The sequence below is a fragment of the Carassius carassius genome, chromosome 12, assembly GCF_963082965.1.
Source record: "Carassius carassius chromosome 12, fCarCar2.1, whole genome shotgun sequence".
Taxonomy (NCBI): Eukaryota; Metazoa; Chordata; class Actinopteri; order Cypriniformes; family Cyprinidae; genus Carassius; species Carassius carassius.
This window is the reverse complement of record NC_081766.1, coordinates 637,307-649,200: the sequence shown is the minus strand read 5'-3', so window position 1 is coordinate 649,200 and position 11,894 is coordinate 637,307. Positions and strand designations below refer to the sequence as shown.

The window sequence follows — 11,894 nt, the reverse complement described above, 5'->3', positions numbered from 1 at the left end:
ATTGACAGCTGCTGTCAGAGACGCTAAAATGGAGAGTGACTGTAATGACGCAAGTAGCTTTGCAACAGAGAGTTCATTTGAAGTAGAGGACTTTTCTCCCCCACTTTCACCTGAAGTGGAGGGTGTCGAGGTGTCTGTTTATATCAATTCGAGTCGCTGGCTCAAACTGCGGTCTTAACTCCCACACCGCGTCACTTTTCAGCGCGAGCTGTGTGGAGAAGCCCATTTCCACCTCCATTGCGTTGGAGAAGCAATCCCGCGTAAAACGCAGTTTGCACACTCCAGCTCTAAGCGGGAACTCGCGGTCTTCCAGGCCAAGTGCATGCAACCACTGGCTCCTAATTTTAAAGTCTGCTGGAAAACTATGCAGTCCAGCAGTGCTGTCACAACCAGCAACACACTTCCGTACCATCCTGACCACTGTACTAAATACAGATAAATCTATGCTACTAACTGTGCTTCTAACAATACTAACGTTACACTAACAACTATGCTAATTAACTACATGAAATAATGTAAATAACTATATAAATGCTATGCTAAATAGATGCTATAATAGTCTATCCTGGTCATTTTCAATACTCGCAATCCCAACTCCTGACTCACTACAGTGATTTTGACGGAACAAGATGGTTTTATACTGCCAAGGGCGGGGTAACTCGTACAGAGGGGCGTGGTGAGCTGGAAACTGCTTACGTCACCTGCCACCGCAACATCCAATAGGAAAAATCAACTGTAGTAGCCACCGTTCAACCTGAAGAGGGCAGCACTCAGACGTTTTTACACCATATATTGTAGAATTAAAACACTTTATACTCAAATGTCAAAAAAGTTGCTCGAATCAATGACCAGCACTAATAAAGCCCCATTCTTACAGATCCTTAACTAAAAAAAGGTGGTTTAGGGTTTAGCTACCCTAAGAAAAGATCTTCATCAGTTTGACAGCACACGTGCTGTAAATACTCACAACACAAACAAATACAGAAACGCTCTGCAAATACTCAACACAAACAAAATTACCCCAATAAAAAGAAAATTTAAACAAGGTTTTTTATTTTTGAGTATCGATATTTGTATAACCATAGTTGTACAAATACCATGGTTAAACTATGGTTAGATTAGTAAATCCATGGTTAATTTGTTAATGATTATAGTAACAATTTTTTTTGTTTGCTTTTTTTATATAATAAATGTATTTATTAATTAATTCATTTCAATAGTAAAACCATAGGCTATGTTTAGATTTTGTAAAAGTTGTAAAAGTAAGTTAGCCAGCTTACATAACCTTTCACAGTTACAGTAATTGTGTATTTAGTCACCTTATTTAGGCTAATAATATCCATTTCAAAAAACAAAACAAAAAAGCTAAGGAATCTATGACCTGGATTGTTAAAATAAATAAAGATCTTTTCAGAGCAAACATTGATAAATAATGTCCCAGCCATGTTTATCACTTTACGGTTCCCTTAAATATTAAATTTCCTTATTTGTTTGTATTGTGAGTATTTGCAGCAAGTGTTGTCAAACTGATGAAGATGTTTTCTTAATTTGCAGGTATTTTTATCATTTGCAGCATGTTTATCTCTCTCGGCCACCGGAGCAGGTCCTGTTGGGGTATGTTGGTGCTAAAGAATCGGGTCAGGGCAGACGCAGGCTGAAGCACAATAATAATCAAACCATTACTTTGTACCCACCTTCTCACTACACGCTGTTCTGTTGTCAAACACACGACGATGGTGCTGCCACTGACGTTTATGTTCTGTGTGTGTGTGTGTGTTAGAGCCCGACCGATATGGATTTTTGGGGGCCGATGCCGATGCCGATATTAACCCGAAAAGAACCGATTTATAAGCCGATATTTTGATTTTAAAAATAATCTGGATATTAGACCCATTTCCTATAAACTGCACTTACACAACATTCAATAGCAAAATATCTGCCTGTTCTATGTATGTGGGCTGTATAAACCATTTTCCAGAATGGACTATGTTAAAAAAAAGCCTTAGATTACAGTCTCAATGACTAAACAATTGCACATCAAAAGTATATATTTTTTAATGATCAAAAAACAGTCTGGTTTTAAACATTTAACACTTTTACTTTCTTCCAGTTGAAGCTGGTTTTAACAGTCTGTGTGTTTACTGTAAATAAATTATAATACTAAAGTTAAAGTATTTGCAGAAGTAGTCCCACACTTTGCTGCTACAGCATTCACCTTTTTCAGCCATCTGTAGGCAGAAAGAGAGACAGAGAAAGAATAAGCATGTGTATTAATAATATCACCATGTATCATTACTCATGTCATCATTAGAATTATAATAATAATAAACTGGGATCTCCTACATAGGCAAAAATGAGAAATATATATTTTTTTTTTATTTGTCAAGCAATAGGTATTACCTACTTATATTTAACAATATTATTTCAACATTTTCCTGTTATGTCTGTAAAGCTGCTTTGAAACAATATGTAAAAAAAAAAAAAAAAAAAGCCCTTGTTCAGCTCACATTTATTTACATGTCCCCTCTGGTTTAATCATTTCTGACGCAGCTACTGTAGTCACTGTAACTACACTATATTTGCTCTCACAGAACATCGTCTTGCCTACTATTACCGGAAGATTACGGAATCAATTCGAAGTTGAATGGTTAACGTTAGTGTCATGAACACACCGCTGTCAATTTTGAGAAGAACCACCTTCAAACAAGTTAATAGCAAGCATTTAAGGGGCCTGCTAAAAAAGAAGCTATTAGCGTTAGAGTAAAGTAACCAGCCTGAATTCACCAAATTGTTCTCTGGACCTGAGGGTAGCCTCTTCTTCCTTGCTTCTCTCCTAATTCTCATCAGCAGGACTAGCGCTATCGCTCGCTTCTTATAACGGGACAGATACATGTTTGCTGCTGACCGAAAGGAGGAGGAACAGACTATGAAAGAGCTCCCGCTAAACGTTTTTAAAACTCCGCCTACGCCATAGCGCAGCGCAAATCGCGTTGTATCTGAAGGGCAACGCTGAACCCAGCGGCAAGCGCCGTGCATACCGCGTACTGTGTGAAAGGCCCAATTACGCGGTCATTATGTGGGAAACACACCGCAATAGAATAAGAATAAGTTAAACGCTAACGTTATAGTTTGACCTCCTATTAACATTCGCGCTCTTCCACTGATAAACATGGTATTAGCTTTGTGGCTAATCTAATATAGCAATGCATTAGCGGCTGTAAGTGATGTTACAGAATATTTAGAAGTGATAATGATAGGACCGTTAGCTAGAACTACCACACAGTTTTTATATACAGGGTATGAACTAAATCTACAATCATTTCACATGACGAACGACAGACTCACCGTCTGGCTTGTTACATCTCCGTGGCTTGGCTGATCGCTTTCTTCTGTAGTGGACTTCTGGCGCTGTTGTTAACTCTGGAGCTGCAGAGCTCCCTCTGGTGGGCACACTATGCAACACTCATAACATGAGTGAAGCATGAGACTCTGTTTCTCATGTTTCATCGGCCGTTATAAATGCCGATGCCGATTTAAATGCAATTAGCTTATATCGGCCGATAATATCGGCCGGCCGATATATCGGTCGGGCGATATATCGGTCGGGCTCTAGTGTGTGTGTGTGTGTGCTATGACTCCTGACCCCGGGGTCCTACGAGTAGCTGGTAGCTGCCTCAATTGTGCCTGTAGCGATAACCATAGTGATCTTATACAGGTGCATCTCAAAAAATTTGAATGTCATGGAAAAGTTCTTAAAAGCAAACTTTCTTATATTCTAGAATCACAGACTGAAATATTTCAAGAGTTTTTTGTTTTAATTCTGATGCTGACTTCCAGCTTAGAAAAATTAAAAGTAGGAAACTTTGAAAGAAAAAAAAAAATTAAAATCCAATGTAGGTTTAATTATACACTCAATACTCAAATACAACCTGGGCTTCAGTGTGGCGTGGCATGAAGGCGATCAGCCTGTGGCACTGCTGAGGTGTTACTGATGCCCAGGTTGCTTTGATAGCGGCCTTCAGCTCCTCTGTATTGTTTGTCAGATGTTACTTATCTTCCTCTTCACAATACCCCATAGATCCTCTATAGATAGAGGTTCAGGTCAGGTGAGCTGGCTGGCTAATCAAGCACAGTAGTATCATGATCAGCAAAATACTTGGAAGTGGTTGTGTCACTGTGGGCAGGTGCTAACGTGCTGCTGGAAGAGGAAATCAGGATCTCCATAAAGCTTGTCAGCAGATGGAAGATGGAAGTGCTCCCAAAATTTTCTGGTAGATGGCTGCATTGACTCTGGACTTGATAAAACACAAAGGACCAACACCAGCAGACATCACAGCACCCAAATCATCTCTGACTTCAGAAACCTCACACTGGACTTTTGATCCTGTGCCTCTCCAGTCTTCCTCCAGACTCCAGACGTTGAATTCCAAATGAAATGCTAAATTTACTTTCATCTGAAAAGAGGACTGTGGACCACTGAGCAACAGTCCAGTTCTTTTTCTCCTTACCCCAGGTGAAATGCTTCAGATGTTATTCTCTAGTTCAGGAGTGGCTTGGTTCTAGGAATGTCAAGTCAAGTCACCTTTATTTATATAGCGCTTTAAACAAAATACATTGCGTCAAAGCAACTGAACAACATTCATTAGGAAAACAGTGTGTCAATAATGCAAAATGATAGTTAAAGGCATTTCATCATTGGATTCAGTGATGTCATCTCTGTTCAGTTAAATAGTGTCTGTGCATTTATTTGCAATCAAGTCAACGATATCGCTGTAGATGAAGTGACCACAACTAAGCAAGCCAGAGGCGACAGCGGCAAGGAACCGAAACTCCATCGGTGACAGAATGGAGAAAAAAACCTTGGGAGAAACCAGGCTCAGTTGGGGGCCAGTTCTCCTCTGACCAGACGAAACCAGTAGTTCAATTCCAGGCTGCAGCAAAGTCAGATTGTGCAGAAGAATCATCTGTTTCCTGTGGTCCTCTGAGACAAGGTCTTTACAGGGGATCTGTATCTGGGGCTCTAGTTGTCCTGGTCTCCGCTGTCTTTCAGGGATGTAGAGGTCCTTTCTAGGTGCTGATCCAGCATCTGGTCTGGATACGTACTGGATCCGGGTGACTGCAGTGACCCTCTGATCTGGACACAGACTGGATCTGGTGGCTACGGTGACCTCGGAACAAGAGAGAAACAGACAAATATTAGCGTAGATGCCATTCTTCTAATGATGTAGCAAGTACATAGGGTGTTATGGGAAGTGTTTCCGGTTCCGGTTTACCTAATTAATGCAGCCTAAAAATCCTTTAACGGATTTGGATAATAAAAGCATATTAGTATGTTATGTGTAAGCCAGGTTAAAGAGATGGGTCTTTAATCTAGATTTAAACTGCAAGAGTGTGTCTGCCTCCCGAACAATGTTAGGTAGGTTATTCCAGAGTTTGGGCGCCAAATAGGAAAAGGATCTGCTGCCCGCAGTTGATTTTGATATTCTAGGTATTATCAAATTGCCTGAGTTTTGAGAACGTAGCGGACGTAGAGGATTATAATGTAAAAGGAGCTCATTCAAATACTGAGGTGCATTCAGGGCTTTATAAGTAATAAGCAATATTTTAAAATCTATACGATGCTTGATAGGGAGCCAGTGCAGTGTTGACAGGACCGGGCTAATATGGTCATACTTCCTGGTTCTAGTAAGAACTCTTGCTGCTGCATTTTGGACTAGCTGTAGTTTGTTTACTAAGCGTGCAGAACAACCACCCAATAATGCATTACAATAATCTAGCCTTGAGGTCATAAATGCATGGATTAACATTTCTGCATTTGACATTGAGAGCATAGGCCGTAATTTAGATATATTTTTGAGATGGAAAAATGCAGTTTTACAAATGCTAGAAACGTGGCTTTCTAAGGAAAGATTGCGATCAAATAGCACACCTAGGTTCCTAACTGATGAAGAAGAATTGACAGAGCAACCATCAAGTCTTAGACAGTGTTCTAGGTTATTACAAGCAGAGTTTTTAGGTCCTATAATTAACACCTCTGTTTTTTCAGAATTAAGCAGTAAGAAATTACTCGTCATCCAGTTTTTTATATCGACTATGCATTTGATTAGTTTTTCAAATTGGTGTGTTTCACCGGGCTGCGAAGAAATATAGAGCTGAGTATCATCAGCATAACAGTGAAAGCTAACACCATGTTTCCTGATGAAATCTCCCAAGGGTAACATATAAAGCGTGAAGAGTAGCGGCCCTAGTACTGAGCCTTGAGGTACTCCATACTGCACTTGTGATCGATATGATACATCTTCATTCACTGCTACGAACTGATGGCGGTCATATAAGTACGATTTAAACCATGCTAATGCACTTCCACTGATGCCAACAAAGTGTTCAAGTCTATGTAAAAGAAAGTTGTGGTCAATTGTGTCAAACGCAGCACTAAGATCCAATAAAACTAATAGAGAGATACACCCACAATCAGATGATAAGAGCAGATCATTTGTAACTCTAAGGAGAGCAGTCTCAGTACTATGATACGGTCTTAATCCTGACTGGAAATCCTCACATATACCATTTTTCTCTAAGAAGGAATATAATTGTGAGGATACCACCTTTTCTAGTATCTTGGACAGAAAAGGGAGATTCGAGATTGGTCTATAATTAACTAGTTCTTTGGGGTCAAGTTGTGTTTTTTTGATGAGAGGCTTAATAACAGCCAGTTTGAAGGTTTTGGGGACATATCCTAATGACAATGAGGAATTAATAATAGTCAGAAGAGGATCTATGACTTCTGGAAGCACCTCTTTTAGGAGCTTAGATGGTATAGGGTCTAACATACATGTTGTTGGTTTAGACGATTTAACAAGTTTATACAATTATTCCTCTCCTATGGTAGAGAATGAGTGGAACTGTTCCTCAGGGAGTCTATAGTGCACTGTCTGATGTGACAGCTGTAGCTTTTTTCCTGAAGTCGTCTGAGTGTGGAGACTCTTGATGCACTGAGCTTCAGTCCACTCCTTGTGACACTCTTTCAAGTTCTTGAATCAGCTTTTCCTGATAATCTTCCCAAGGCTGTGATCACCCCTGTTGCTTGTGCACCTTTTCCTACCACACTTTATCCTTCCAGTCAACTGTCTATGAATATATTTTGATACAGCACTCTGTGAACAGCCAGCCATTTCAGCAATGACCTTCTGTGGCTGACACTCCTTGTGGAGGGTGTTGATGATTGTCTCTTGGACAAATGTGAAATCAGTAGTCTTTCCCATAATTGTGGTTGCATGTTCTAAACTATCCCAGGAGGTACCCTGTATTTATACTCAAAATTAATCAAACTAATCAAGCTCAAAATAGAATATTCAAATTTTTGAGATACTGGATTTTTTATTTTCTTAAGCTGTAAGTCGTAGCCATCAGAATTAAAACTATTGAAATATTTCAGTTTGTGTGCAATGAATCTAGAATATAAGAAAGTTTGCTTTTTTTTAATTAAGTTACAAAAAATTGTCTATGTCTGAGCTGGTGATTTTTCTGGACTGAGAAAATTTGACTGCTTGAGAGCTTGGTCCCCCCCCCAGATAAAAAATCCCCCCCTGATCCCAGTGATACTAAAACTGAAATAAAAATTCATAAAATAAACATAAAACACAACAAAATTACTAAAATGTAATACTTTAAAATAAAATACATTAAAAAAAAAAAATTGCATTGTGGGAAACAGTGTCACAAATTCCCACACAGTGTTCAGGCTGCATACAGGTCGTGTGTCACTTTTTATCACAGCTCTAATGCTGTTATTTTATCTTTGATTTGCAGGAAGCTGGCGAAGAAGCGTAAGGAGACTCTGAGCAGCACGAGACAGGAGATGACCGTGATGGTGAACTCAATGGACAAGAGCTACACGGAGCAGGGAACCAACTGTGATGAAGCGCTTTCATTCATGGACACACACAACCTCAACGGACGCTGTGAGGGAAACACACACACTCACACACACACACACACTCATTGTGATAAAGCAGCTGTCACAAACACTTGTCCTCACAGAAGCTCCTGACAGATCTGACTGAGAGAGCGCTTTAATCGCATACGCAGACACACAGATGCATGCTCTCCTGCAGACACGTCCTCAGATCGCCGTCTCTGCGCACACACACACACATACACACACACACCAGAAACACGTGTTACTGACAGCTGCACATCCATCGCAGAATCCAAAGGGATATGAGCAGAATTAAACCCGTGTAATGTTTACAGTTTTTTCTGATTGCTTAAGCACATTTTTTGTTACTATTGGCTATTTTTGCAAAACTCTACACACAAATAAGAAAACCTTTCACCCAATTATCAAAACATTGTAGTTCTCTTGCAAAAGCGAACACAGCTAGATTAACTCTTCACACCTTCGTAAAAATGGGCTACCTGTTGACGAGGATGATGGGCGTACACTTTCCAGCGCCAGGCAGAGAAGAACTCCTCGATGGGATTTAAGAATGGAGAGTATGGAGGGAGGTTGAGTGCCATGAAGGATGGTGGGTCTGTAAACCAGTTGCGGACCAAAGCAGCCCAATGGAAACTAACAGTGTCCCATATGATGACATCGGGTATGCTCTGGTCTCTGAACAGTGAGCATGTCATGTAAGGTGTCCAGGAATGCAATAATGTGTGCAGTGTTGTATGGGCCTATGGTTGCATGATGGTGAAGAACACCATTTTGGCTTATAGCTGCACACATGGTTATGTTACCACCACGTTGTCCTGGGACATTGATGATGGCACGGTGTCCAGTAATGTTCCTGCCCCGTCTCCTGGTTTTACTGAGGTTAAAACCCGCCTCATCTACAAAAAGTAGCTCATGTCCCATGGCATCTGCTTCTAGTTCCATCACTCTCTGGACAAGACAAAACAAATGCAACACATCAGGCCCATGCACAACTCTACAGTATGCACTTCCACATTCAGAACCGATGACACTATAGCTTACCTGCACATAGTCATATCGCAGTTGCTTTACACGTTCTGTGTTTCTCTCGAAAGTGTATATTTTGAAAGATGGTGTCATTATCACTTATGCGCTGCTGTATTTGGCGCAGTCTTATTGCATTATTGGCAATCACCATGTTCACTATATGAGTCTCTTGCTCTGGAGGGAACATTCTTCCTCTGGCCCAAACATCTGGACGTCTAGCAATTCTGTAAAGTAACAATTTCAGTATTTTTGCATGTATGGTACTGTTGTGTTTCTCAGTAGAGTATGGCAGTGCTACAAAGTACTTAGCGATTCTCATTTCGAAATGTCCTAATGATGCTTGCCACAGTGTAGCGGCTCAAATTAGGCTGAACCCGTTGGCCAGCTTCCCTCAGGGTCATCCCATGGTGGATGACATGGTCCACTATTGTAGCTCTGATGTCATCAGTTATTCTATTTCTTACTCTTCTTACCCTTCCTCTTTCCCCTCCTCGTCCTCTTCTTCACCTCCACGTCCTCTCCCTTGACCTCCTCTGATTCTCACTCTTACTGCTCAAAACAGTTTTCACATGTGAAAGTGTGCCAGACAGTTGGCAGAATAGTGTTAATGATAGCCATACATGTGTATAATTTTGCTAGGAGTGTGTTGGAAATTTGGTAATTGAGTGCAAGCAGTGAGTTGTGTTTAAAGTTCTGCAAAAAGAGTGTTGTGCAGTGAATTGTGCCTACAGTTTTGCAAAGTGTGTGTTACAAAATTGCAAACTGAGTGCAAAGCAGTGTTTGTGCTTTTAGTTTTGCAAACTCAGTGAGTGGTTTTGCTATACGTATTAATAGTTTTAGAAATTGTGCTACAAGAATCACAATTAGCGCTTAAGCATTCATAAAAACTGTAAGAGCATTAGTATGTTTTGCACTGTGGCATGATTACACAGAGCTGTGTGCCAGTGTTATTTCAGCATTACTTTTATATTAAAAACATTCATTTGTATTTTAAATTGGCTCTTATTTCATATTTTGTTAAGTGCTTTTATCATTTTTATTAGTTTTTTTATGCTACTATTTCAGAATTTATCTTAATTTACTTTAGTTTTAATTTATTTGTTTAGTTTTTATTAATTTCTATTTTAGTACTTCAAGTTAATTATTTCCAGGCAATGGTTTTAATTATTGTTTAGTTTACTTATTTATTGCTATTTAGTACTGGGCAACGATTAATCGCGATTAATCGCATCCAAAATAAACGTTTTTGTTTTGTTTACATAACATATGTGTGTGAACTGTGTATATTTATTATGCATATACAGTACAGACCAAAAGTTTGGAAACATTACTATTTTTAATGTTTTTGAAAGAGGTTTCTTCTGCTCATCAAGCCTGCATTTATTTGATCAAAAATACAGAAGAAACAGTAATATTGTGAAATATTATTACAACTTAAAATAATAGTTTTCTATATGAATATACTTTAAAATAATAATTTATTCCTGTGATGCAAAGCTGAATTTCCAGCATCATTCCTCCAGCTTCAGTGTCACATGTAACATCAGTCGATCACATGATCCTTTAGAAATCATTCTAATATTCTGATTTATTATGAGTGTTGGAAACAGTTCTGCTGTCTCATATATTTGATCAATAAAAGGTTAAAAAGATTTGCATTTATTCAAAATAAAAAAAAACTTTTTTTCACTTTTTATCAATTTAACACATCCTTGCTGAATAAAAGTATTGATTTTATTAAAAAAAAAGAAAGAAAGAAAATGACTGACCCCAAATTACTGACCAGTAGTGTATATTGTTATTACAAAATATTTATAAACATAGCTTCCTTTTTTTTTTTTTTTACTTTTTATTCGTCAAAGTATCCTAAAAAAGTATCACGTTCTGAACAAATATTAAGCAGCAGAACTGTTTCCAGCTTTGATAATGAATCATCATATTAGAATGATTTCTAAAGGATCATGTGATAATGATCCTAAAAATTCAGCTTTGCATCACAGAAATAAATGATCATTTAAAGTAGAATAAATTTAAAAACAATTATTTTAAGTTGTAATAATATTTCACAATATTACTGTTTTGTCTGTATTTTTGATCAAATAAATGCAGGCTTGATGAGCAGAAGAAACTTCTTTCAAAAACATTAAAAATAGTAATGTTTCCAAACTTTTGGTCTGTACTGTATAAATACAGCACTAATAATATTTAAATATTTCAAATATGGAGGGGTTGAGATAATTGATGGTTTTAGTTCCAGCACTAGTATTGTGTGTTTGTAAAGTAGTTTTTCTGTGCTGTTTGTCTCTGTGAAGCCGGATCTTCTCCGTGTTCTCTGACGGTGAAGACGAACACGCTGAGCAGCAGCATCCCAAACACGTATTACCCAGGTAACACACACTCCACACGCGTGTGCATGCGGCACAAACACGCTCGACTGATTTACTGCAGACACAGCGCCTCGGAGCTCACTCCACACAAACCACACAGTTTCTGTCCTGTTATTATTAAAGATAAACATGTTTTCTCTTTGAATTAAGTTTTTTCTGGCCCCTCCAGGAAACAACATTGTATATTTTATTCAATTCAAAATGTTTGATCAAAAACAAATCGAATTTGAATGTAATGTTTTAATGACATCTGTGAGACTCATTTATTACTTCTTATTGTTATTATTAACCACAAATATAAAATGTACATAAATGTATTAATAAAGTAAAACTTAAAATGATTTTGGATTAGTAATAATAATTTCCATTATTATTATTATTATTGTATTTAATGTTTTAATTATATTTTAAATATCTTTGTAATTATTTAATATTACAATAATAAAATAATTTACAATAATACATCTTACTTAATTAAAATGCTAAACAATGCTTAAAATGAAGAAATAATTTTTCTGTTTGTTTATAAAAACAAGTCATTT

At 38.1% G+C, this 11,894-nt stretch overlaps 1 protein-coding gene across 2 annotated transcripts in view; it reads left to right on the top strand.

Annotated features, from left to right (window-relative positions):
- Positions 1 to 11,894, top strand: part of LOC132154396 (receptor-type tyrosine-protein phosphatase mu-like) — a 186,365-nt gene that overhangs the window by 137,010 nt on the left and 37,461 nt on the right. For both annotated transcript variants that reach the window (XM_059562927.1, XM_059562926.1), the window contains 2 exons: positions 7,810 to 7,961; positions 11,278 to 11,352. In XM_059562927.1, coding sequence (XP_059418910.1) covers positions 7,810 to 7,961; positions 11,278 to 11,352 — 227 coding nt within the window. The remainder of the gene's footprint in view (positions 1 to 7,809; positions 7,962 to 11,277; positions 11,353 to 11,894) is intronic.